Source organism: Pseudophryne corroboree, assembly GCF_028390025.1.
Source record: "Pseudophryne corroboree isolate aPseCor3 chromosome 6 unlocalized genomic scaffold, aPseCor3.hap2 SUPER_6_unloc_3, whole genome shotgun sequence".
In the NCBI taxonomy this organism is placed as follows: domain Eukaryota; kingdom Metazoa; phylum Chordata; class Amphibia; order Anura; family Myobatrachidae; genus Pseudophryne; species Pseudophryne corroboree.
Genome location: NW_026967604.1, coordinates 590,971 through 613,954, shown reverse-complemented (window position 1 = coordinate 613,954; position 22,984 = coordinate 590,971). Strand labels below are relative to the sequence as shown.

The 22,984-nt window shown below is 53.9% G+C and overlaps 2 protein-coding genes across 5 annotated transcripts in view; one reads left to right on the top strand and one right to left on the bottom strand.

Annotated features, from left to right (window-relative positions):
* GPS2 (G protein pathway suppressor 2) overlaps nt 1-21,600 on the bottom strand; it is a 76,237-nt gene extending 54,637 nt beyond the window's left edge. For 2 of the 4 annotated variants that reach the window (XM_063950427.1, XM_063950428.1), the window contains exons 1-3: nt 21,465-21,600; nt 18,570-18,731; nt 17,125-17,234 (exon numbers count right to left, since the gene is read on the bottom strand). In XM_063950427.1, coding sequence (XP_063806497.1) covers nt 17,125-17,234; nt 18,570-18,711 — 252 coding nt within the window. In that variant the 5' untranslated portion in view covers nt 18,712-18,731; nt 21,465-21,600. The remainder of the gene's footprint in view (nt 1-17,124; nt 17,235-18,569; nt 18,732-21,464) is intronic. The other 2 variants (XM_063950425.1, XM_063950426.1) reach the window with 2 other exon arrangements.
* Nucleotides 21,601-21,616: 16 nt separating this feature from the next.
* The window catches only part of NEURL4 (neuralized E3 ubiquitin protein ligase 4), a 228,071-nt gene continuing 226,703 nt past the window's right edge, over nt 21,617-22,984 (top strand). The window contains exon 1 of the mRNA XM_063950431.1: nt 21,617-21,916. Within this exon, the coding sequence (XP_063806501.1) occupies nt 21,755-21,916 (162 nt within the window). The 5' untranslated portion in view covers nt 21,617-21,754. The remainder of the gene's footprint in view (nt 21,917-22,984) is intronic.

The following is a 22,984-nucleotide window of genomic DNA, read 5'->3' as shown; positions in this document are numbered from 1 at the left end:
ACACTGGTTTGAACCGCTTAACAAGGTTGAGTTGAAATTTCTTACTTGGAAGGTGGTCATGTTGTTGGCCTTGGCATCAGCAAGGCGAGTGTCTGAAATGGCGGCTTTGTCACACAAGAGCCCCTACTTGATTTTTCATGTGGATCGAGCTGAATTGAGGACACGTCCGCAATTTTTGCCTAAAGTGGTTTCTTCGTTCCATATGAATCAACCTATTGTGGTGCCTGTGGCTACAAATTTTGTGGAGGATTCCAGATCCCTGGACGTAGTCAGGGCCTTAAAGATTTATGTAGCCATGACGGCTAGAATTAGGAAAACAGAGGCTCTGTTTGTCCTGTATGCTGCTAATAAGATTGGCGCTCCTACTTTGAAGCAGACTATTGCTCGCTGGATCTGTAATACGATTCAGCAGGCTCACTCTACGGCTGGATTGCCGGTACCAAATTCGGTTAAAGCACATTCCACAAGGAAGGTGGGCTCTTCTTGGGCGGCTGCCCGAGGCGTCTCGGCATTACAACTTTGCCGAGCAGCGACTTGGGTCGGGGTCAAACACTTTTGCTAAATTCTACAAGTTTGATATCCTGGCTGATGAGGACCTGGCGTTTGCTCAGTCGGTGCTGCAGAGTCATACGCACTCTCCCGCCCGATTGGATGCTTTGGTATAAACCCCATGGTCCTTACGGAGTCCCCAGTATCCTCTAGGACGTAAGAGAAAATAAGATTTTAAACCTATCGGTAAATCTATTTCTCCTAGTCCGTAGAGGAGGCTGGGCGCCCGTCCCAGTGCGGAAACTCTGCAAGACTTGTATATAGTTGTTGCTTACATAAGGGTTATGTTACAGTTGACATCGGTCTTGGACCGTTACTGTTGTTGTTCATACTATTAACTGGTTATGTATGTTCCAGGTTACATGGTATGATTGGTGTGGGCTGGTATGAATCTTGCCCTTGGATTGCTAAATCCTGCCTTGTAGTGTCCATCTCCTCTGGGCACAGTTCTCTAACTGAGGTCTGGAGGAGGGGCATAGAGGGAGGAGCCAGTGCACACCCATAGTCAAAGTTCTTTTTAGGTGCCCCATCTCCTGCGGAGCCCGTCTATACCCCATGGTCCTTACGGAGTCCCCAGCATCCTCTACGGACTAGGAGAAATAGATTTACCGGTAGGTTTAAAATCTTATTTTTCTTCTTCAGGGTCCGCATCCACAGGGATAACATTGGGGATGTCCCAAAGCAAGGGTCTTTGGAACATGTGCGTCCAAAGACCGGAAGTCCGATCAGATCCACATCCTCCTCATTTTAACGCTTTTTTAAGTCCTTTTTATTTAATAGAAGCTTCGTTGTTAACATTAAATGATTATGAAACCATTTTTACTGCCTCCTATCTGTTCTAGTAGAGTAAAACTCACAATCTGAATAAGGGAAATAGAATTGTCTGACATGTGTATGCTAATTGATTACCTACTTAGTAAGGTATATACACCCAGATACCAAATCACCTATGGAAAAGCTGTACGTATACAGCGAAACGCGTCAGTGGTGGCCCATTATCCATTGTACAGGACTTCTACCCAACTAAGAAGTGCTCGGACCAGTCTCTGGAATTAACTGGATGACAGGTAATTTTCATCTCTTCTCTGCTTACATCTTCTGTGATCTACTGAGGTATCAGGACACCGTATCTCCAGGGAGGACTACCCATACTAAACACATTATAAATCCAAGGGACTACCTCTGCCAACGGTGATCAATGTGGTAACTACCAAACCTGCTGAACTGCGCGTACCCTACGAGGTGTACGGAGTAATAACCCAGTTTATTTATATATAAAGAGACCAGAGACGGTTATAGGAACGAGACTCATCCTGGTATACATGCTGGGCTTAGGAATTATCTTTTCTCTTACGTCCTAGAGGATGCTGGGACTCCGTAAGGACCATGGGGATAGACGGACTCCGCAGGAGACATGGGCACTTTAAGAAAGACTTTAGGTCTGGGTGTGCACTGGCTCCTCCCTCTATGCCCCTCCTCCAGACCTCAGTTTGATACTGTGCCCAGTGGAGACTGGGTGCTTTTCAGCGAGCTCTCCTGAGCTTCCTGACAAAGTATTTTGTTAGGTTTTTTATATTCAGGGAGATCTGCTGGCAACAGACTCCCTGCATCGTGGGACTGAGGAGAGAAGCAGCCCTACTCTCTGAAGCTAGGTCCTGCTTCTTAGGCTACTGGACACCATTAGCTCCAGAGGGATCGGTACGCAGGTCTCACCCTCGCCGTCCGTCCCAGAGCCGCGCTGCCGTCCTCCTCGCAGAGCCGGAAGATAGAAGCCGGGTGAGTATGAGAAGAAAAGAAGACTTCAGAGGCGGCAGAAGACATCTTGATCTTCATAGAGGTAACGCACAGCACTGCAGCTGTGCGCCATTGCTCCCATTCACCTCACACACGGCAGTTACTGTAAGGGTGCAGGGACGCCCTGGGCAGCATGTAAACCTCTCCTTTGGCAAAATTACATATATACATGTACAGCTGGGCACTGTACATGTATATAAAGAGCCCCCGCCATTTTCTTTAAGTATTTTGAGCGGGACAGAAGCCCGCCGCTGAGGGGGCGGGGCTTCTCCCTCAGCACTCACCAGAAGCTCCCCGGACTCTCCCCTGCTTACTCACGGTGACAGAGGATTTTCAAGAGGGGGGGGGGCACATAATTAGCGCATATACATATAATAAGGCGCTACTGGGTAAACATTTGGTGTTTTTTCCTGGGTCATATAGCGCTGGGTGTGTGCTGGCATACTCTCTCTCTGTCTCTCCAAAAGGCCTGGTGGGGAAAATGTCTTCAGATAAGAGTTTCCCTGTGTGTGTGGAATGTGTCGGTACGTGTGTGTCGACATGTCTGAGGTGGAAGGCTCGCCTAGGGAGGAGGGGGAGCGCATGAATGTGAGGTCTCCGTCGGCAGCGCCGACACCGGACTGGCTGGATATGTGGAATGTGTTAAGTGCTAATGTTAATTTATTGCACAAAAGATTAGACAAAGCTGAAGCTAGGGAACAGTCAGGGAGTCAAACCCTGTCTGTCCCAATGTCGCCGGGACCTCCGGGGTCTCAAACGCGCCCACTATCCCAAATAGGAGACACAGATACCGACACGGATTCTGACTCCAGTGTCGACTACGATGATGCAAAGTTACAGCCAAAAGTGGCTAAATGTATTCGTTATATGATTATTGCATATCACAGAGGAACCCCCTTGTCCCTGACACGAGGGTACACATGTATAAGGGAAAGAAACCTGAGGTCACCTTTCCATCCTCACATGAGCTGAACGAATTATGTGAAAAAGCGTGGGAAACTCCAGACAAAAAACTGCAGATTCCCAAAAGGATCCTAACAGCTTATCCTTTCCCGTCGCAGGACAGGATACGGTGGGAATCCTCCCCTAGGGTGGACAAAGCTTTGACACGCTTATCAAAAAAGATAGCGCTTCCATCCCGAGATACGGCTACCCTCAAAGATCCTGCTGACCGCAAGCAGGAGGTTACCCTGAAGTCCATTTACACACATTCTGGTATGTTACTCAGACCGGCGATTGTGTCGGCCTGGGTTTGTAGTGCTGTAGCAGCATGGACAGATTCCTTATCAGCAGATATTGAGACCCTTGATAAGGATACCATTTTATTGACCCTAGGCCATATAAAAGGATGCTGTCTTATATATGAGGGATGCTCAGAGAGACATTACTTTACTGGGTTCCAGAATAAACGCTATGTCTATTTCTGCTAGGCGTGTCTTATGGACCCGGCAGTGGACGGGGGATGCCGACTCCAAGAGACATATGGAGTTGTTGCCTTACAAGGGTGAGGAATTGTTTGGAGAGGGCCTCTCGGACCTCGTCGCTACGGCAGGTAAATCAAATTTTTTGCCTTATGTTCCCTCACAGCCTAAGAAAGCGCCTCATTATCAAATGCAGTCCTTTCGTTCAAATAAAAGCAAAAGAGTACGTGGATCGTCCTTTCTTGCCAGAGGTAAGGGCAGAGGAAAAAAGCTGCCAACCACAACTAGTTCCCAAGAACAGAAGTCCCCCTCGGCCTCTGCAAAATCCACCGCATGACGCTGGGGCTCTGCTACAGGAGTCCGCCCCAGTGGGAGCACGTCTTCGACTTTTCAGCCACATCTGGGTTCACTCACAGGTGGATCCCTGGGCAATAGAAATTGTTTCTCAGGGATACAAGCTGGAATTCGAAGAGGTGCCTCCTCGCCGGTTTTTCAAATCGGCTCTACCGACTTCTCCCCTAGAAAGGAAGATAGTGTTAAATTATATTCACAAATTGTGTCTTCAACAAGGGAGGGGATATTACTCAACCCTGTTTGTAGTCCCGAAACCGTACGGTTCGGTCAGACCCATTTTGAAGTTAAAATTCCTAAACCCATATTTAAAACGTTTCAAGTTCAAGATGGAATCACTCAGGGCGGTCATCGCCAGCCTAGAAGGGGGGGATTTTATGGTATCTCTGGACATAAAGGATGCATACCTTCATGTTCCCATTTATCCACCTCATCAGGCGTGCCTGAGATTCGCTGTACAGGACTGTCACTACCAATTTCAGACGTTGCCGTTTGGCCTTTCCACGGCCCCGAGGATTTTCTCCAAGGTAATGGCGGAAATGATGGTGCTCCTGCGCAAGCAGGGTGTCACAATTATCCCATACTTGGACGATCTCCTCATAAAAGCGAGATACGGGAAAAGTTACTGAACAGCGTGTCACTTTCCCTGAGGGTGTTACAGCAACACGGCTGGATTCTCAATATCCCGAAGTCGCAGCTGGTTCCTACGACCCGTCTGACCTTCTTGGGCATGATTCAGGACACAGACCAGAAAAGGGTTTTTCTCCCGATAGAAAAAGCGCAGGAACTCATGACTCTAGTCAAGGACCTATTGAAGCCAAAACAATAAATACAAGCCTACCAAATTTCAGACCCACACACATAACCTTCACAGCTTCCCTATCAAGTTACATCCCCTCTGTACAGTCCACATAAACTCACATTTTGTCTTCCAACATTGCTGGGTGATCATATCATATACAACCCATTAAGAACCTAGCAACCTGGGGAACCATTATGTAACAGGTAGCATCTATCCTTGTGTATCAATGCCTATTTCCCTATAGATTGTAAGCTCGCGAGCAGGGCTTTCCTACCTCTGTCTGTCTGTCTTTGCCCAGTTTTGTTCTATAATTGTTCTAATTGTAAAGCGCAACGGAATATACTGCGCTATATAAGAAACTGCTAATAAATAAATAAATAAATAAAATAAATAAATAAAGTGTCAGTACATCATTGCACTCAAGTCCTGGGAAAGATGGTGGCAACATACGAAGCCATTCCCTTCGGAAGGTTCCATGCAAGGACTTTCCAATGGGACCTATTGGACAAGTGGTCCGTGTCACATCTACAAATTCATCAGCGAAACATCCTGTCCCCCAGAGCCAGGGTGTCTCTCCTGTGGTGGCTGCAGGTTCGGCGTTCAGGACTGGATCCTGGTGACCACAGACGCAAGCCTCAGAGGGTGGGGAGCAGTCACACAGGGAAGAAACTTCCAAGGACTTTGGATAAGTCAAGAGACTTGTCTTCACATCAACATCCTGGAACTGGGGGCCATATACAAGGCCCTACGTCAAGCGGAGACCTTACTTCGCGACCAACCAGTTCTGATCCAGTCAGACAACTTCACCGCAGTGGCTCATGTAAACCGCAAAGGCGGCACAAGGAGCAGAGTGGCAATGGCGGAAGCCACCAGGATTCTTCGCTGGGCGGAAAATCATGTAAGCGCACTGTCAGCAGTGTTCATTCTGGGAGTGGACAACTGGGAAGCAGACTTCCTCAGCAGACACGACCTCCACCCGGGAGAGTGGGGACTTCATCAGGAAGTCTTCGCACAGATTTTAAGTCAGTGGGGACTGCCCCAGATAGACATGATGGCGTCCCGCCTCAACAAAAAGCTACAGAGGTATTGCGCCAGATCAAAAGACCCTCAGGCGGTAGTTGTGGACACCCTAGTGACACCATGGGTGTTCCAGTCGGTCTATGTGTTTCCTCCTCTTCCTCTCATACCCAAGGTGTTGAGGATAATAAGAAAAAGAGGAGTGAGAACAATTCTCATTGTTCCAGATTGGCCACGAAGGACCTGGTATCCGGATCTGCAGGAAATGCTCACAGAAGATCCGTGGCCTCTTCCTCTATGACAGAACCTGTTGCAACAGGGGCCCTGTCTGTTCCAAGACTTACAGCGGCTGCGTTTGACGGCATGGCGGTTGAACGCCGGATCCTAGCGGAAAAAGGCATTCCGGATGAGGTCATTCCTACGCTGATAAAGGCTAGGAAGGACGTGACAGCAAAACATTATCACCGTATATGGCGAAAATATGTTTCTTGGTGTGAGGCCAGGAATGCTCCTACGGAAGAATTCCATCTGGGCCGTTTCCTTCACTTCCTACAGACTGGAGTGAAATTGGGCCTAAAATTAGGCTCCATTAAGGTTCAGATTTTGGCTCTATCCATTTTCTTTCAAAAAGAATTGGCTTCTCTCCCAGAAGTTCAGACTTTTGTGAAGGGAGTGCTGCATATTTAGCCCCCTTTTGTACCTCCGGTGGCGCCTTGGGACCTTAACGTGGTGTTGAGTTTCCTTAAGTCGCACTGGTTTGAACCACTTCAAACGGTTGAGTTAAAATATCTCACTTGGAAGGTAGTCATGTTGTTAGCCTTGGCTTCGGCTAGGCGAGTGTCGGAATTGGCGGCTTTGTCTCATAAAAGCCCCTATTTGGTTCTCCATATGGATAGAGCGGAATTGCGGACCCGTCCTCAATTCTTGCCTAAGGTGGTGTCATCTTTTCATATGAACCAACCTATTGTGGTGCCTGTGGCTACGCGAGACTTGGAGGATTCAGAGTCCCTTGATGTAGTCAGGGCTTTGAAAATTTACGTGGCCAGAACGGCTAAAGTCAGGAAAACAGAAGCACTGTTTGTCCTATATGCAGCCAACAAGGTTGGCACCCCTGCTTTGAAGCAGACTATTGCTCGCTGGATCTGTAACACGATTCAGCAGGCGTATTCTACGGCTGGATTACCGTTAACAAAATCGGTCAAGGCCCATTCCACTAGGAAGGTGGGCTCGTCTTGGGCGGCTGCCCGAGGGGTCTCGGCACTACAACTATGCCGAGCTGCTACTTGGTCAGGTTCAAACACCTTTGCAAAGTTCTATAAGTTTGATACCCTGGCTGAGGAGGGCCTCCTGTTTGCTCAGTCGGTGCTGCAGAGTCATCCGCACTCTCCCGCCCGTTTGGGAGCTTTGGTATAATCCCCATGGTCCTTACGGAGTCCCCAGCATCCTCTAGGACGTAAGAGAAAATAAGATTTTAAACCTACCGGTAAATCTTTTTCTCGTAGTCCGTAGAGGAAGCTGGGCGCCCGTCCCTAGTGCGGAATACTTCTGCAAGACTTGTATATAGTTATTGCTTACATAAGGGTTATGTTATAGTTGCATCGGTCCTGAACTGATGATGTTTTTTCATACTGTTAACGGTTTAATAAATACACATGTTATACGGTGTGATTGGTGTGGGCTGGTATGAATCTTGCCCTTAGATTAACTAAAATCCTTTCCTCGTACTGTCCGTCTCCTCTGGGCACAGTTTCTCTAACTGAGGTCTGGAGGAGGGGCATAGAGGGAGGAGCCAGTGCACACCCAGACCTAAAGTCTTTCTTAAAGTGCCCATGTCTCCTGCGGAGCCCGTCTATCCCCATGGTCCTTACGGATTCCCCAGCATCCTCTACGGACTGCGAGAAAAAGATTTACCGGTAGGTTTAAAATCTTATTTTGACCATTGCTGTATTTCCCTAATCTTTGAATTTCTCTTTTATGGTAAAACTCTCTCACCCTGACACACCCGGCTTCTATGGGTTTCTTCTTTTTTTATATTTATGGATTTATTTTTTATTAAAATATTTTATCTACAAATCATTACACCAGACAAATCGTGCAGAAGCGAGGCTACGGTGTCCTAATGATTGTGGTAAGGATCCGAGGAGCTGTAGAAAGACCAAAGGCCAGTGCCCGGAATTAGAAATGTTGCTGGAGAAATTGTTGAGGAGAGGGCGCTATAGGCACATGCAGGTAAAGTCATCAGCGGAGGGTTTCCATACCAAACCTGAGCACTCGGATAAACTGGTTCAGGGACTTGAGACTGAGGATAGGCTGACGAGACCCAAGAAAAGGGTAGAGTAAAAATAAGAATTTACTCACCGGTAATTCTATTTCTCGTAGTCCGTAGTGGATGCTGGGGACTCCGTAAGGACCATGGGGAATAGCGGGCTCCGAAGGAGGCTGGGCACTCCAGAAAGATTTATGACTACCTGGTGTGCACTGGCTCCTCCCACTATGACCCTCCTCCAAGCCTCAGTTAGGACACCGTGCCCGGACGAGCAGACATAATAAGGAAGGATTCAGAATCCCGGGTAAGACTCTTACCAGCCACACCAATCACACCGTACAACTCGTGATACTATATCCAGTTTGACAGTATGAAAACAACTGAGCCTCTCAACAGATGGCTCAACAATAACCCTTTAGTTAACAATAACTATGTACAAGTATTGCAGACATTCCGCACTAGGGACGGGCGCCCAGCATCCACTACGGACTACGAGAAATAGAATTACCGGTGAGTAAATTCTTATTTTCTCTAACGTCCTAGTGGATGCTGGGAACTCCGTAAGGACCATGGGGATTATACCAAAGCTCTCAAACGGGCGGGAGAGTGCGGATGACTCTGCAGCACCGAATGAGAGAACTCCAGGTCCTCCTCAGCCAGGGTATCAAATTTGTAGAATTTTGCAAACGTGTTTGCCCCTGACCAAGTAGCTGCTCGGCAAAGTTGTAAAGCCGAGACCCCTCGGGCAGCCGCCCAAGATGAGCCCACTTTCCTTGTGGAATGGGCATTTACAGATTTTGGCTGTGGTATGCCTGCCACAGAATGTGCAAGCTGAATTGTACTACAAATCCAGCGAGCAATAGTCTGCTTAGAAGCAGGAGCACCCAGCTTGTTGGGTGCATACAGGATAAACAGCGAGTCAGATTTTCTGACTCCAGCCGTCCTGGAAACATATATTTTCAGGGCCCTGACAACGTCTAGCAACTTAGAGTCCTCCAAGTCACTAGTAGCCGCCGGCACCACAATAGGCTGGTTCAGGTGAAACGCTGACACCACCTTAGGGAGAAATTGGGGACGAGTCCTCAACTCTGCCCTATCCATATGGAAAGTCAGATAAGGGCTTTTACATGATAGAGCCGCCAATTCTGACACTCGCCTGGCTGAAGCCAAGGCTAATAACATGACCACTTTCCACGTGAGATATTTCAGATCCACGGTTTTTAGTGGCTCAAACCAATGTGATTTTAAGAAACTCAACATCACGTTGAGATCGCAAGGTGCCACCGGAGGCACAAACGGGGGCTGAATATGCAGCACTCCTTTTACAAAAGTCTGAACTTCAGGTACTGAAGCTAGTTCTTTTTGAAAGAAAATCGACAGAGCCGAGATCTGTATCTTAATGGAGCCTAATTTTAGGCCCATAGTCACTCCTGCTTGCAGGAAATGCAGAAATCAACCTAGTTGAAATTCCTCTGTTGGGGCCTTATTGGCCTCGCACCATGCAACATATTTTCGCCATATGCGGTGATAATGCGTTGCTGTAACATCTTTCCTGGCCTTAATAAGCGTAGGAATGACTTCTTCCGGAATACCCTTTTCCTTTAGGATCCGGTGTTCAACCGCCATGCCGTCAAACGCAGCCGCGGTAAGTCTTGGAACAGACAGGGCCCCTGCTGTATCAGATCCTGTCTGAGCGGTAGAGGCCACGGGTCCTCTGAGAGCATCTCTTGAAGTTCCGGGTACCATGCTCGTCTTGGCCAATCCGGAACCACGAGAATTGTGTTTACTCCTCGCTTTCTTATTATTCTCAATACCTTTGGAATGAGAGGCAGAGGAGGGAACACATAAACCGACTGGTACACCCACGGTGTCACTAGAGCGTCCACAGCTATCGCCTGAGGGTCCCTTGACCTGGCGCAATATCTTTTTAACTTTTTGTTGAGACGGGACGCCATCATGTCCACCTGTGGTTTTTCCCAACGGTTTACCAGCATCTGGAAGACTTCTGGGTGAAGTCCCCACTCCCCCGGGTGGAGGTCGTGTCTGCTGAGGAAGTCTGCTTCCCAGTTGTCCACTCCCGGAATGAACACTGCTGACAGTGCTAGTACATGATTCTCCGCCCATCGGAGAATTTTTGTGGCTTCTGCCATCGCCATCCTGCTTCTTGTGCCGCCCTGTCGATTTACATGGGCGACTGCCGTGATGTTGTCTGACTGGATCAGCACCGGCTGGTGTAGGAGCAGGGATTTTGCTTGACTTAGGGCATTGTAGATGGCCCTTAGTTCCAGAATATTTATGTGAAGGGAAGTCTCCTGACTCGACCATAGTCCTTGGAAGTTTCTTCCCTGTGTGACTGCCCCCCAGCCTCGAAGGCTGGCATCCGTGGTCACCAGGACCCAGTCCTGTATGCCGAACCTGCGGCCCTCTAGAAGATGGGCACTCTGCAGCCACCACAGTAGAGACACCCTGGTTCTTGGAGACAGGGTTATTAAGCGATGCATCTGAAGATGCGATCCGGACCACTGGTCCAACAGGTCCCACTGAAAGATTCTGGCATGAAACCTGCCGAAGGGAATTGCTTCGTAAGAAGCCACCATCTTTCCCAGGACCCGTGTGCAGCGATGCACTGATACCTGTTTTGGTTTCAGGAGGTCTCTGACTAGAGATGACAACTCCCTGGCTTTCTCCTCCGGGAGAAACACTTTCTTCTGGACTGTATCCAGAATCATATCCAGGAACAGTAGCCGTGTCGTCGGAACCAGCTGTGACTTTGGGATATTCAGAATCCAGCCGTGCTGGTGCAGCACCTCCTGAGAGTGCTACTCCCACCAACAACTGTTCCTTGGACCTCGCTTTTATTAGGAGATCGTCCAAGTACGGGATAATTAAAACTCCCTTTCTTCGAAGGAGTATCATCATTTCCGCCATAACCTTGGTAAATACCCTCGGTGCCGTGGACAGTCCAAACGGCAGCGTCTGGAATTGGTAATGGCAATCCTGTACCACAAATCTGAGGTACTCCTGGTGAGGATGGTAAATTGGGACATGCAAGTAAGCATCCTTGATGTCCAGGGATACCATGTAATCCCCCTCGTCCAGGCTTGCAATAACCGCCCTGAGCGATTCCAACTTGAACTTGAATTTCTTTATGTACGTGTTCAAGGATTTCAAATTTAGAATGGGTCTCACCGAACCGTCTGGTTTCGGTACCACAAATAGTGTGGAATAATAACCCCGGCCTTGTTGAAGTAGGGGTACCTTGATTATCACCTGCTGGGAATACAGCTTGTGAATTGCCGCTAGCACCGCCTCCCTGTCTGAGGGAGCAATCGGCAAGGCAGATTTTAGGAACCGGTGGGGTGGGGACGCCTCGAATTCCAGCTTGTACCCCTGAGATACTATTTGCAGGATCCAGGGATCCACCTGTGAGCGAACCCACTGATCGCTGAAATTTTTGAGGCGACCCCCCACCGTACCTGGCTCCGCCTGTGGAGCCCCACCGTCATGCGGCGGACTTGGAAGAAGAAGCGGGGGAGGATTTTTGCTCCTGGGAACCTGCTGTTTGTTGCAGCCTTTTTCCCCTACCTCTGCCTCTGGACAGAAAGGACCCGCCTTTTCCACGCCTGTTTTTCTGGGTCCGAAAGGACTGAACCTGATAAAACGGCGCCTTCTTAGGCTGTGAGGGGACATGGGGTAAAAATGCTGACTTCCCAGACGTTGCTGTGGAAACTAGGTCCGAGAGACCATCCCCAAATAATTCCTCACCCTTATATGGTAACACTTCCATGTGCTTTTTTGAATCTGCATCTCCTGTCCACTGGCGAGTCCATAAGCCTCTCCTAGCAGAAATGGACAATGCACTTACTTTAGATGCCAGTCGGCAGATTTCCCTCTGTGCATCTCTCATATATAAGACTGAGTCTTTTATATGGTCTATGGTTAACAGGATCGTGTCTCTGTCTAGTGTGTCAATATTTTCTGACAGGGAATCTGACCACGCAGCGGCAGCACTGCACATCCACGCTGACGCAATAGCTGGTCTAAGTATAATGCCTGTGTGTGTATATACAGACTTCAGGATCGCCTCCTGCTTTCTATCAGCAGGTTCCTTGAGGGCGGCCGTATCCGGAGACGGTAGTGCCACCTTTTTAGACAAACGTGCGAGCGCTTTATCCACTCTAGGGGGTGTTTCCCAACGTGACCTATCCTCTGGCGGGAAAGGGAACGCCATTAGTACCTTCTTAGGAATTACCAATTTTTTATCAGGGAAAGCCCACGCTTCTTCACACACTTCATTTAATTCATCTGATGGGGGAAAAACTACGGGTAGTTTTTTCTCTCCAAACATAATACCCTTTTTAGTGGTACCTGTAGTTATATCAGAAATGTGTAACACCTCTTTCATCGCCTCAATCATGCAGCGAATGGCCTTAGTGGGCATCAGGTTAGACCCAGTCGTCGACACTGGTGTCAGTATCAGTGTCAACATCTGGGTCTGCTTGTGGTAGCGGGCGTTTCAGAGCCCCTGACGACCCATGCGACGCCTGGGCAGGCACGAGCTGAGAAGTCGGCTGTCCCACATTTGGCATGTCGTCGATTTTCTTATATAAGGAGTCTATACGTGCACTCATTACTTTCCATAAGCCCATCCACTCAGGTGTCTGCCCCGCAGGGGGTGACATCCCTTCTAAAGGCATCTGCTCCGCCTCCACATCATTATCCTCATCAAACATGTCGACACAGCCGTACCGACACACCGCACAAACACAAGGAATGCTCCGAATGAGGACAGGACCCACAAAAGCCCTTTGGGGGGACAGAGTGAGAGTATGCCAGCACACACCAGAGCGCTATATATTGCAGGGACTAACTGAGTTATGTCCCCTATAGCTGCTTTTTATATTATATATATATTGCGCCTAAATTTAGTGCCCCCCCTCTGTTTTTACCCTGTTCTGAAGTGTAGACTGCAGGGGAGAGCCAGGGAGCTTCCTTCCAGCGGATCTGTGAAGGAGAAATAGCGCCAGTGTGTCTGAGGGAGATAGCTCCGCCCCTTTTCCGCTGCCTATTCTCCCGCTTTTTTCTGGATTCTGGCAGGGGTATTTACCCCATATATAGCCTCTGGGGCTATATATTGTGGTATTTTTGCCAGCCAAGGTGTTTTTATTGCAGCTCAGGGCGCCCCCCCCAAGCGCCCTGCACCCTCAGTGACCGGAGTGTGAAGTGTGCATGAGGAGCAATGGCGCACAGCTGCAGTGCTGTGCGCTACCTTGGTGAAGACAGATATCTTCTGCCGCCGTTTTTCCGGACCTCTTCTTGCTTCTGGCTCTGTAAGGGGGACGGCGGCGCGGCTCCGGGACCGAACACCAAGGACTGGGCCTGCGGTCGATCCCTCTGGAGCTAATGGTGTCCAGTAGCCTAAGAAGCCCAATCCGGCTGCAAGCAGGCGAGTTCGCTTCTTCTCCCCTTAGTCCCTCGCTGCAGTGAGCCTGTTGCCAGCAGGTCTCACTGAAAATAAAAAACCTAAGTCTATTCTTTCTAAGGGCTCAGGAGAGCCCCTAGTGTGCATCCAACCTCGGCCGGGCACGAAATCTAACTGAGGCTTGGAGGAGGGTCATAGTGGGAGGAGCCAGTGCACACCAGGTAGTCATAAATCTTTCTAGAGTGCCCAGCCTCCTTTGGAGCCCGCTATTCCCCATGGTCCTTACGGAGTCCCCAGCATCCACTAGGACGTTACAGAAAACCAGTTCCTCGCTGTGTCGAAGGGACAGAGATTACTACCCGAGTGCAGGAAAGACTGAATGGCCTTCTGGACATCCAGGGGTTTGGTCAGGTCTAACAGGGGGGGGGGGTATAGCGCCGTATAACCTGGCCTCAGAGCGCAGCGGCTGGGAGGATAAAGCGCCGTATAACCTGGCCTCAGAGCGCAGCGGCTGGGAGGATATAGCGCCGTATAACCTGGCCTCAGAGCGCAGCGGCTGGGAGGATATAGCGCCGTATAACCTGGCCTCAGAGCGCAGCGGCTGGGAGGATATAGCGCCGTATAACCTGGCCTCAGAGCGCAGCGGCAGGGAGGATATAGCGCCGTATAACCTGGCCTCAGAGCGCAGCGGCTGGGAGGATATAGCGCCGTATAACCTGGCCTCAGAGCGTTGCGGCTGGGAGGATATAGCGCCGTATAACCTGGCCTCAGAGCGCAGCGGCTCGGAGTATATAGCGCTGTATAACCTGGCCCCTAGGAGAGGTATACAGGGAGACTGCACCCAGTGTTCCCAGAGACCTGCAGCTTCAACTCTGATATTAAAATGGCCGCCGAGGGTCTCTGAGGGGGATGAACGAGGAGCAGCTCAGAGGCGGGAAGCCACCGTGGAATCGCGCCACGAGTTGGGGAAGGGGCTGCTGGGAGACAGCTGACCTCCCCTATGCCGACGTTAACCTCCAGGGGCCACTGGCCTCTTACAAACCCCAGCAAGAGAATATGCCCTGGTGGACTAGTAAGATCCCAGACGACATCAGCGCCTCATGTCTGTCTCCATGACCGGAGGTAGACTGCACAACAAGCGGGGACACACCTTACCTGTCCCCCCCGTTCTCTGGCAGCAGTCCGGGGTCCCCAGGGAGCCGTGCCGGCAGAGCTGCGTCGTGGGAGTTGAAGGAGCGGCAGTGCTGGCGTCCCCGCACAGGCTAGTGCTGCTTGCTCTGAGGAGGATGCGCTGCTTCCACCGTTTAATGGTGCATCCGGATCGGGTGTAATGAGGGGAAGGACTGAAGCATCATGGGAGCTCTACAAGCTTTAACTGTGTGTGGACCAGTCCTATCCAACCACCTACACCCCAATGTGTTTCCTGTGGAGACTATGGACATGTCTCTGTCACACAATATTTTACCGTTTTATGTCTATTTAATCGATTAGTTGTTGTTTTCATTGTAATTAAAGTGTTATTCTGATACACGAGTTGGATTTTTTGATCTACAGAATTGGTTCCAGAGCTACTCCCTCTGCTTACAGTGGTTAATGGAGGGGGAACTGGTTACCCCGAGGCAGAACCACAACCTCCAGAACATGTGGAACTCCCACCCATCTACCTGCATATGCTGCCATAAAGAGACTGGCAGTGCCGCAGCAAGACAGCGGAAAGCCGCAACCCTTCCCTTCTCCTAGACACTTCCATCTCACCTCCTTCCCTTCTCCTAGACACTTCCATCTCACCTCCTTCTCTTCTCCTAGACACTTCCATCTCACCTCCTTCTCTTCTCCTAGACACTTCCATCTCACCTCCTTCTCTTCTCCTAGACACTTCCATCTCACCTCCTTCTCTTCTCCTAGACACTTCCATCTCACCTCCTTCTCTTCTCCTAGACACTTCCATCTCACCTCCTTCTCTTCTCCTAGACACTTCCATCTCACCTCCTTCTCTTCTCCTAGACACTTCCATCTCACCTCCTTCTCTTCTCCTAGACACTTCCATCTCACCTCCTTCTCTTCTCCTAGACACTTCCATCTCACCTCCTTCTCTTCTCCTAGACACTTCCATCTCACCTCCTTCTCTTCTCCTAGACACTTCCATCTCACCTCCTTCTCTTCTCCTAGACACTTCCATCTCACCTCCTTCTCTTCTCCTAGACACTTCCATCTCACCTCCTTCTCTTCTCCTAGACACTTCCATCTCACCTCCTTCTCTTCTCCTAGACACTTCCATCTCACCTCCTTCTCTTCTCCTAGACACTTCCATCTCACCTCCTTCTCTTCTCCTAGACACTTCCATCTCACCTCCTTCTCTTCTCCTAGACACTTCCATCTCACCTCCTTCTCTTCTCCTAGACACTTCCATCTCACCTCCTTCTCTTCTCCTAGACACTTCCATCTCTTCTCCTAGACACTTCCATCTCTTCTCCTAGACACTTCCATCTCACCTCCTTCTCTTCTCCTAGACACTTCCATCTCACCTCCTTCTCTTCTCCTAGACACTTCCATCTCACCTCCTTCTCTTCTCCTAGACACTTCCATCTCACCTCCTTCTCTTCTCCTAGACACTTCCATCTCACCTCCTTCTCTTCTCCTAGACACTTCCATCTCACCTCCTTCTCTTCTCCTAGACACTTCCATCTCACCTCCTTCTCTTCTCCTAGATACTTCCATCTCACCTCCTTCTCTTCCCCTAGATACTTCCATCTCACCACCTTCTCTTCTCCTAGATACTTCCATCTCACCTCCTTCTCTTCCCCTAGATACTTCCATCTCACCTCCTTCTCTTCTCCTAGATACTTCCATCTCGCCTCCTTCTCTTCTCCTAGATACTTCCATCTCGCCTCCTTCTCTTCTCCTAGATACTTCCATCTCGCCTCCTTCTCTTCTCCTAGATACTTCCATCTCACCTCCTTCTCTTCTCCTAGATACTTCCATCTCACCTCCTTCTCTTCTCCTAGATACTTCAATCTCACCTCCTTCTCCTAGACACTTCCATCTCACCTCCTTCTCCTAGATACTTCCATCTCACCTCCTTCTCCTAGATACTTCCATCTCACCTCCTTCTACTAGATCAGAGGTTCTCAAACTCGGTCCTCGAGGGCCCACACAGAGCATGTTTTGCAGGTCTCCTCACAGAATCACAAGTGAAATAATTAGCTCCACCTGTGGACCTTTTAAAATGTGTCTGTGAGTAATTAATACACCTGTGCACCTGCTGGGTTACCTGCAAAACATGCACTGTGTGGGCCCCCGAGGACCGAGTTTGAGAACCTCTGTCCTAGATACTTCCATCTCACCTCCTTCTCCTAGATACTTCCATCTCACGGTACAGCACTCCTATGGCAGTGCCAGGGGGACACTTACTGAGCCATCCTATGTGCACTGCCTGTCTGTATGCTGGGGGACCTGACTAGATATATGTCCTGCCCGTGCAGTGTGCGCTCTCTCAGTGTACCTGCTCCCGCGTCTCCTCCAGGGACATCCGCTCCTCCATCTCCTTCTTCCTTCTCCTCTCTTGTTCATCCCTCAGCTTCTGTTCCATCATCTTATCCACCTCTTCCTCCTCTGCAATACAAAATCCATCCACCTCCATCACTGCCTACCCCAGATACACCCGGTCATAGCCTCCCCCACCCCCAGATACACCCAGTCCCAGCCTCTCCCATCCCTCATCATCCCCCCACCCCCAAATACACCCAGTCCCAGCCACTCCCCTCCCCCATTATCCCCACCCCCAAATACACCTGGTCCCAGCCACTCCCCTCCCCCATTATCCCCAGATACACCCGGTCCCTACCTCTCCCCTCCCCCATCACCCCCCAGATACACATGGTCCCAGCCTCTCCCCTCCACCCCCAGATCCACGCGGTCCTAGCCTCTCCCCTCCCCCATCGCCCCCACCCCCAGATACACATGGTCCCAGCCTCTCCCCCATCACCCCCCAGCCTCAGCACTCTGCTAGTGCCCCCAGTCCCCTAGGAATACCCGGTCCCAGACTCTCCCCCATCACCCCCCAGCCTCAGCACTCTGCTAGTGCCCCCAGTCCCCTAGGAATACCCGGTCCCAGCCTCTCCATCACCCTCCAGCCTCAGCACTCTGCTAGTGCCCCCAGTCCCCTAGGAATACCCGGTACCAGCCTCTCCCCCATCACCCCCCAGCCTCAGCACTCTGCTAGTGACCCCAGTCCCCTAGGAATACCCGGTCCCAGCCTCTCCCCCATCACCCCCCAGCCTCAGCTAGTGCCCCCAGTCCCCTAGGAATACCCGGTCCCAGCCTCTCCCCCATCCCCAGATACACCCAATCCCAGCCTCTCCCCCATCACCCCCCAGCCTCAGCACTCTGCTAGTGCCCCCAGTCCCCTAGGAATACCTGGTCCCAGCCTCTCCCCCATCACCCCCCAGCCTCAGCACTCTGCCAGTCCCCTAGTAATACCTGGTCTCAGCCTCTCCCCCATCACCCCCCAGCCTCAGCACTCTGCCAGTGCCCCCAGTCCCCTAGGAATACCCGGTCCCAGCCTCTCCGCCATCACCCCCCAGCCTCAGCACTCTGCCAGTCCCCTAGTAATACCTGGTCTCAGCCTCTCCCCCATCACCCCCCAGCCTCAGCACTCTGCCAGTCCCCTAGTAATACCTGGTCTCAGCCTCTCCCCCATCACCCCCCAGCCTCAGCACTCTGCCAGTGCCCCCAGTCCCCTAGGAATACCCGGTCCCAGCCTCTCCCCCATCACCCCCCAGCCTCAGCACTCTGCCAGTCCCCTAGTAATACCTGGTCTCAGCCTCTCCCCCATCACCCCCCAGCCTCAGCACTCTGCCAGTGCCCCCAGTCCCCTAGGAATACCCGGTCCCAGCCTCTCCCCCATCACCCCCCAGCCTCAGCACTCTGCCAGTCCCCTAGTAATACCTGGTCTCAGCCTCTCCACTTCTGCACCTTTAGCTTTGGAGCACTCACCCTGCCTCTTGCGTTCTCTCTCCATCATTACATGTCTGTGAAGGGCTCGGGCCATGGTGTTGGACAGTTTGGGTCTTTCCAGAAGAGCCGGCATGGTGAGCGGCAGGGTTATAACTGCACAAGCAGAAACATGGGGATGAAGAAGGGATCACACAGAATAAAGATATTATACTTCAGGGGGGAGATAAAGGAGAGGCCGAGGATAGACGGGTTATGCAGCCGACCCCGGGATTGAGTGAACTAAGGGGGGAGCCTTGAGTGGACCACAGGGGTGAAGGGGTTACATTGGGGAGTGACGCGATGGACCCTGCAGGGGGGTGAGGGTGACGCTGGGCCCCGGGAGGCAGGGCAGGGGTGCCGGGCCTCCGGAGGCAGGGAAGAAGCGCCGGGTGGCAGGGAAGGGGCGCCAGGAGGCAAAGCAGGGATGGGGTGCTGGGAGGCAGGGAAGAGGCCCCGGGAGGGAAGCATGCAGGCAGGGTTGGGGCGCCGGGAGGCAGGCAGGGAAGTGGCGCCAGGAGGCAGGTAGAAGCGCTGGGCTGCGGGTGGCAGGGAAGGAGCCCTGGGGGGCAGAGCAGGGGCCCTGGGGGGGGGGTGTGTGCAGGTAGGAGCGCCGGGCCTCGGGAGGCAGGGAAGGGGCGCCGGGTGGCAGGGCAGGGGCACAGGGAGGCAGAGCAGGAGCCCCGGATGGCAGGGAAGGGGTGCTGGGCACCAGGTGGCAGAGAAGGGGCGCGGGACCCCAGGAGGCAGGGAAGAAACCTCGGGGGACAGGTAGGGAAGGGGACCCGGGAGGCAGGCAGGGAAGGGGCCCCGGGAGGCAGGCAGGGAAGGGGCCCTGGGGAGGCAGGCAGGGAAGGGGCCCCGGGGAGGCAGACAGGGAAGGGGCCCCGGGGAGGCAGGCAGGGCAGGAGCCCCGGATGGCAGGGAAAGGGTGCTGAGCAGCAGGTGGCAGGGAAGGGGCGCGGGACCCCGGGAGGCAGGGAAAGAGCCTTGGGGGACAGGCAGGGAAGGGGACTCAGGAGGCAGGCAGGGAAGGGGCCCCGGGGAGGCAGGCAGGGAAGGGACCACCGGGGAGGCAGGCAGGGAAGGGGCCCCGGGGAGGCAGGCAGGGAAGGGGCCCCGGGGAGGCAGGCAGGGAAGGGACCACCGGGGAGGCAGGCAGGGAAGGGACCACCGGGGAGGCAGGCAGGGAAGGGACCACCGGGGAGGCAGGCAGGGAAGGGACCACCGGGGAGGCAGGCAGGGAAGGGACCACCGGGGAGGCAGGCAGGGAAGGGACCACCGGGGAGGCAGGCAGGGAAGGGACCACCGGGGAGGCAGGCAGGGAAGGGACCACCGGGGAGGCAGGCAGGGAAGGGACCACCGGGGAGGCAGGCAGGGAAGGGACCACCGGGGAGGCAGGCAGGGAAGGAGCCCCGGGGAGGCAGGCAGGGAAGGAGCCCCGGGGAGGCAGGCAGGGAAGGAGACCCGGGGAGGCAGGCAGGGAAGGAGACCCGGGGAGGCAGGCAGGGAAGGGGCCCCGGGGAGGCAGGCAGGGAAGGGGCCCCGGGGAGGCAGGCAGGGAAGGGACCCCCGGGGAGGCAGGCAGGGAAGGGACCACCGGGGAGGCAGGCAGGGAAGGGACCACCGGGGAGGCAGGCAGGGAAGGGACCACCGGGGAGGCAGGCAGGGAAGGGGCCCCGGGGAGGCAGGCAGGGAAGGAGCCCCGGGGAGGCAGGCAGGGAAGGGGCCCCGGGGAGGCAGGCAGGGAAGGGGCCCCGGGGAGGCAGGCAGGGAAGGGGCCCCGGGGAGGCAGGCAGGGAAGGGGCCCCGGGGAGGCAGGCAGGGAAGGGACCCCCGGGGAGGCAGGCAGGGAAGGGACCCCCGGGGAGGCAGGCAGGGAAGGGACCCCCGGGGAGGCAGGCAGGGAAGGGACCCCCGGGGAGGCAGGCAGGGAAGGGACCCCCGGGGAGGCAGGCAGGGAAGGGGCCCCGGGGAGGCAGGCAGGGAAGGGGCCCCGGGGAGGCAGGCAGGGAAGGGACCCCCGGGGAGGCAGGCAGGGAAGGGACCCCCGGGGAGGCAGGCAGGGAAGGGGCCCCGGGGAGGCAGGCAGGGAAGGGGCCCCGGGGAGGCAGGCAGGGAAGGGACCCCCGGGGAGGCAGGCAGGGAAGGGAGCCCCGGGGAGGCAGGCAGGGAAGGGAGCCCCGGGGAGGCAGGCAGGGAAGGGAGCCCCGGGGAGGCAGGCAGGGAAGGGACCACCGGGGAGGCAGGCAGGAAAGGGGCCCCGGGGAGGCAGGCAGGGACCCCGGGGAGGCAGGCAGGGAAGGGAGCCCCGGGGAGGCAGGCAGGGAAGGGACCACCGGGGAGGCAGGCAGGAAAGGGGCCCCGGGGAGGCAGGCAGGGACCCCGGGGAGGCAGGCAGGGAAGGAGACCCGGGGAGGCAGGCAGGGAAGGAGACCCGGGGAGGCAGGCAGGGAAGGGGCCCCGGGGAGGCAGGCAGGGAAGGGGCCCCGGGGAGGCAGGCAGGGAAGGGACCCCCGGGGAGGCAGGCAGGGAAGGGAGCCCCGGGGAGGCAGGCAGGGAAGGGACCACCGGGGAGGCAGGCAGGAAAGGGGCCCCGGGGAGGCAGGCAGGGACCCCGGGGAGGCAGGCAGGGAAGGAGACCCGGGGAGGCAGGCAGGGAAGGAGACCCGGGGAGGCAGGTAGAGAAGGGGCCCCGGGGAGGCAGGCAGGGAAGGAGACCCGGGGAAGCAGGCAGGGAAGGGACCCCCGGGGAGGCAGGCAGGGAAGGGGCCCCGGGGAAGCAGGCAGGGATGGGGCCCCGGGGAGGCAGGCAGGGGCGCCGGGCGGCAAGTAAGGGGCGCCGGGCACCTTTTGTTGATGACACCTGGGCTGGGAGCGGGAATCGGCCTCTTCCGGTCTCTCACGGTTTCTCCATGACACTTCCCTTCCCGGAGGGCCGAGTCTATTTCCCCTTCGTGACAAGGACCCGGATGTGACATCAGGAGAAGGCGGAAGTTCTCGTCTCAGCATTCAACGTCACTTCCGACAGCCAGGAGTGCCACTTCCGCCAACCATGCGGAACTTCCGTCTCTTTCTGTCAGACTCGTCTCCCTGGTGACGTCGTGAAGCGCCGGGGCTGCTGCCGTAAAGCGGCTGTCATGGCGGAGCTGCACCCCCGCGCCGGGAAGCTGGTCATCCTCAGCAACGGGAACCGGACGGCGACCCGGAAACAGCCGGCGCAGGAGTTCAACCAGGGCCTAGTGCTGAGCTCCCGGCCGCTGGGACCCGGGGAGGTCTTCACCGTGCGCCTGGAGCGTAAGGTACCGGGGGAGGCGACCGGGGAGGGAGAGCCTGCCTGTTCGTGTGTCATCGCTGTGTGCCTCTCTGCCCCTCTGTGTGCCTCTCTGCCCCTCTGTGTGCCTCTCTGCCCCTCTGTGTGCCTCTCTGCCCCTCTGTGTGCCTCTCTGCCCCTCTGTGTGCCTCTGTACCCCTCTGTGTGCCTCTATGTACCTCTGTGTGCCTCTATGTACCTCTGTGCCCCTCTATGTACCTCTGTGTGCCTCTATGTACCTCTGTGTGTGCCTCTATGTACCTCTGTGTGCGCCTCTATGTACCTCTGTGTGCGCCTCTATGTACCTCTGTGTGCCCCTCTATGTACCTCTGTGTGCCCCTCTATGTACCTCTGTGTGCCCCTCTATGTACCTCTGTGTGCCCCTCTATGTACCTCTGTGTGCCCCTCTATGTACCTCTGTGTGCCCCTCTATGTACCTCTGTGTGCCCCTCTATGTACCTCTGTGTGCCTCTGTGCCCCTCTCTGCCCTTCTGTGTGCCTCTGCATGTCCTTCTATAAAGCACTGTGTACCTCATATCTCTCTATACATTTCATGTTTGTATACCCCGGTAACCTGTTACTCTCTATCTCTGTATCTCCTCTCCTCTTATACCACTATATCCGGGCACCCCCATGTACCTCTGTATCTCCTCTCCTCTTATACCACTATATCCGGGCACCCCCATGTACCTCTGTATCTCCTCACCTCTTATACCGCTATATCCGGGCACCCCCATGTACCTCTGTATCTCCTCTCCTCTTATACCACTATATCCGGGCACCCCCATGTACCTCTGTATCTCCTCACCTCTTATACCACTATATCCGGGCACCCCCATGTACCTCTGTATCTCCTCTCCTCTTATACCGCTATATCCGGGCACCCCCATGTACCTCTGTATCTCCTCTCCTCTTATACCGCTATATCCGGGCACCCCCATGTACCTCTGTATCTCCTCTTATACCACTATATCCGGGCACCCCCGTGTACCTCTGTATCTCCTCTTATACCACTATATCCGGGCACCCCCGTGTACCTCTGTATCTCCTCTTATAC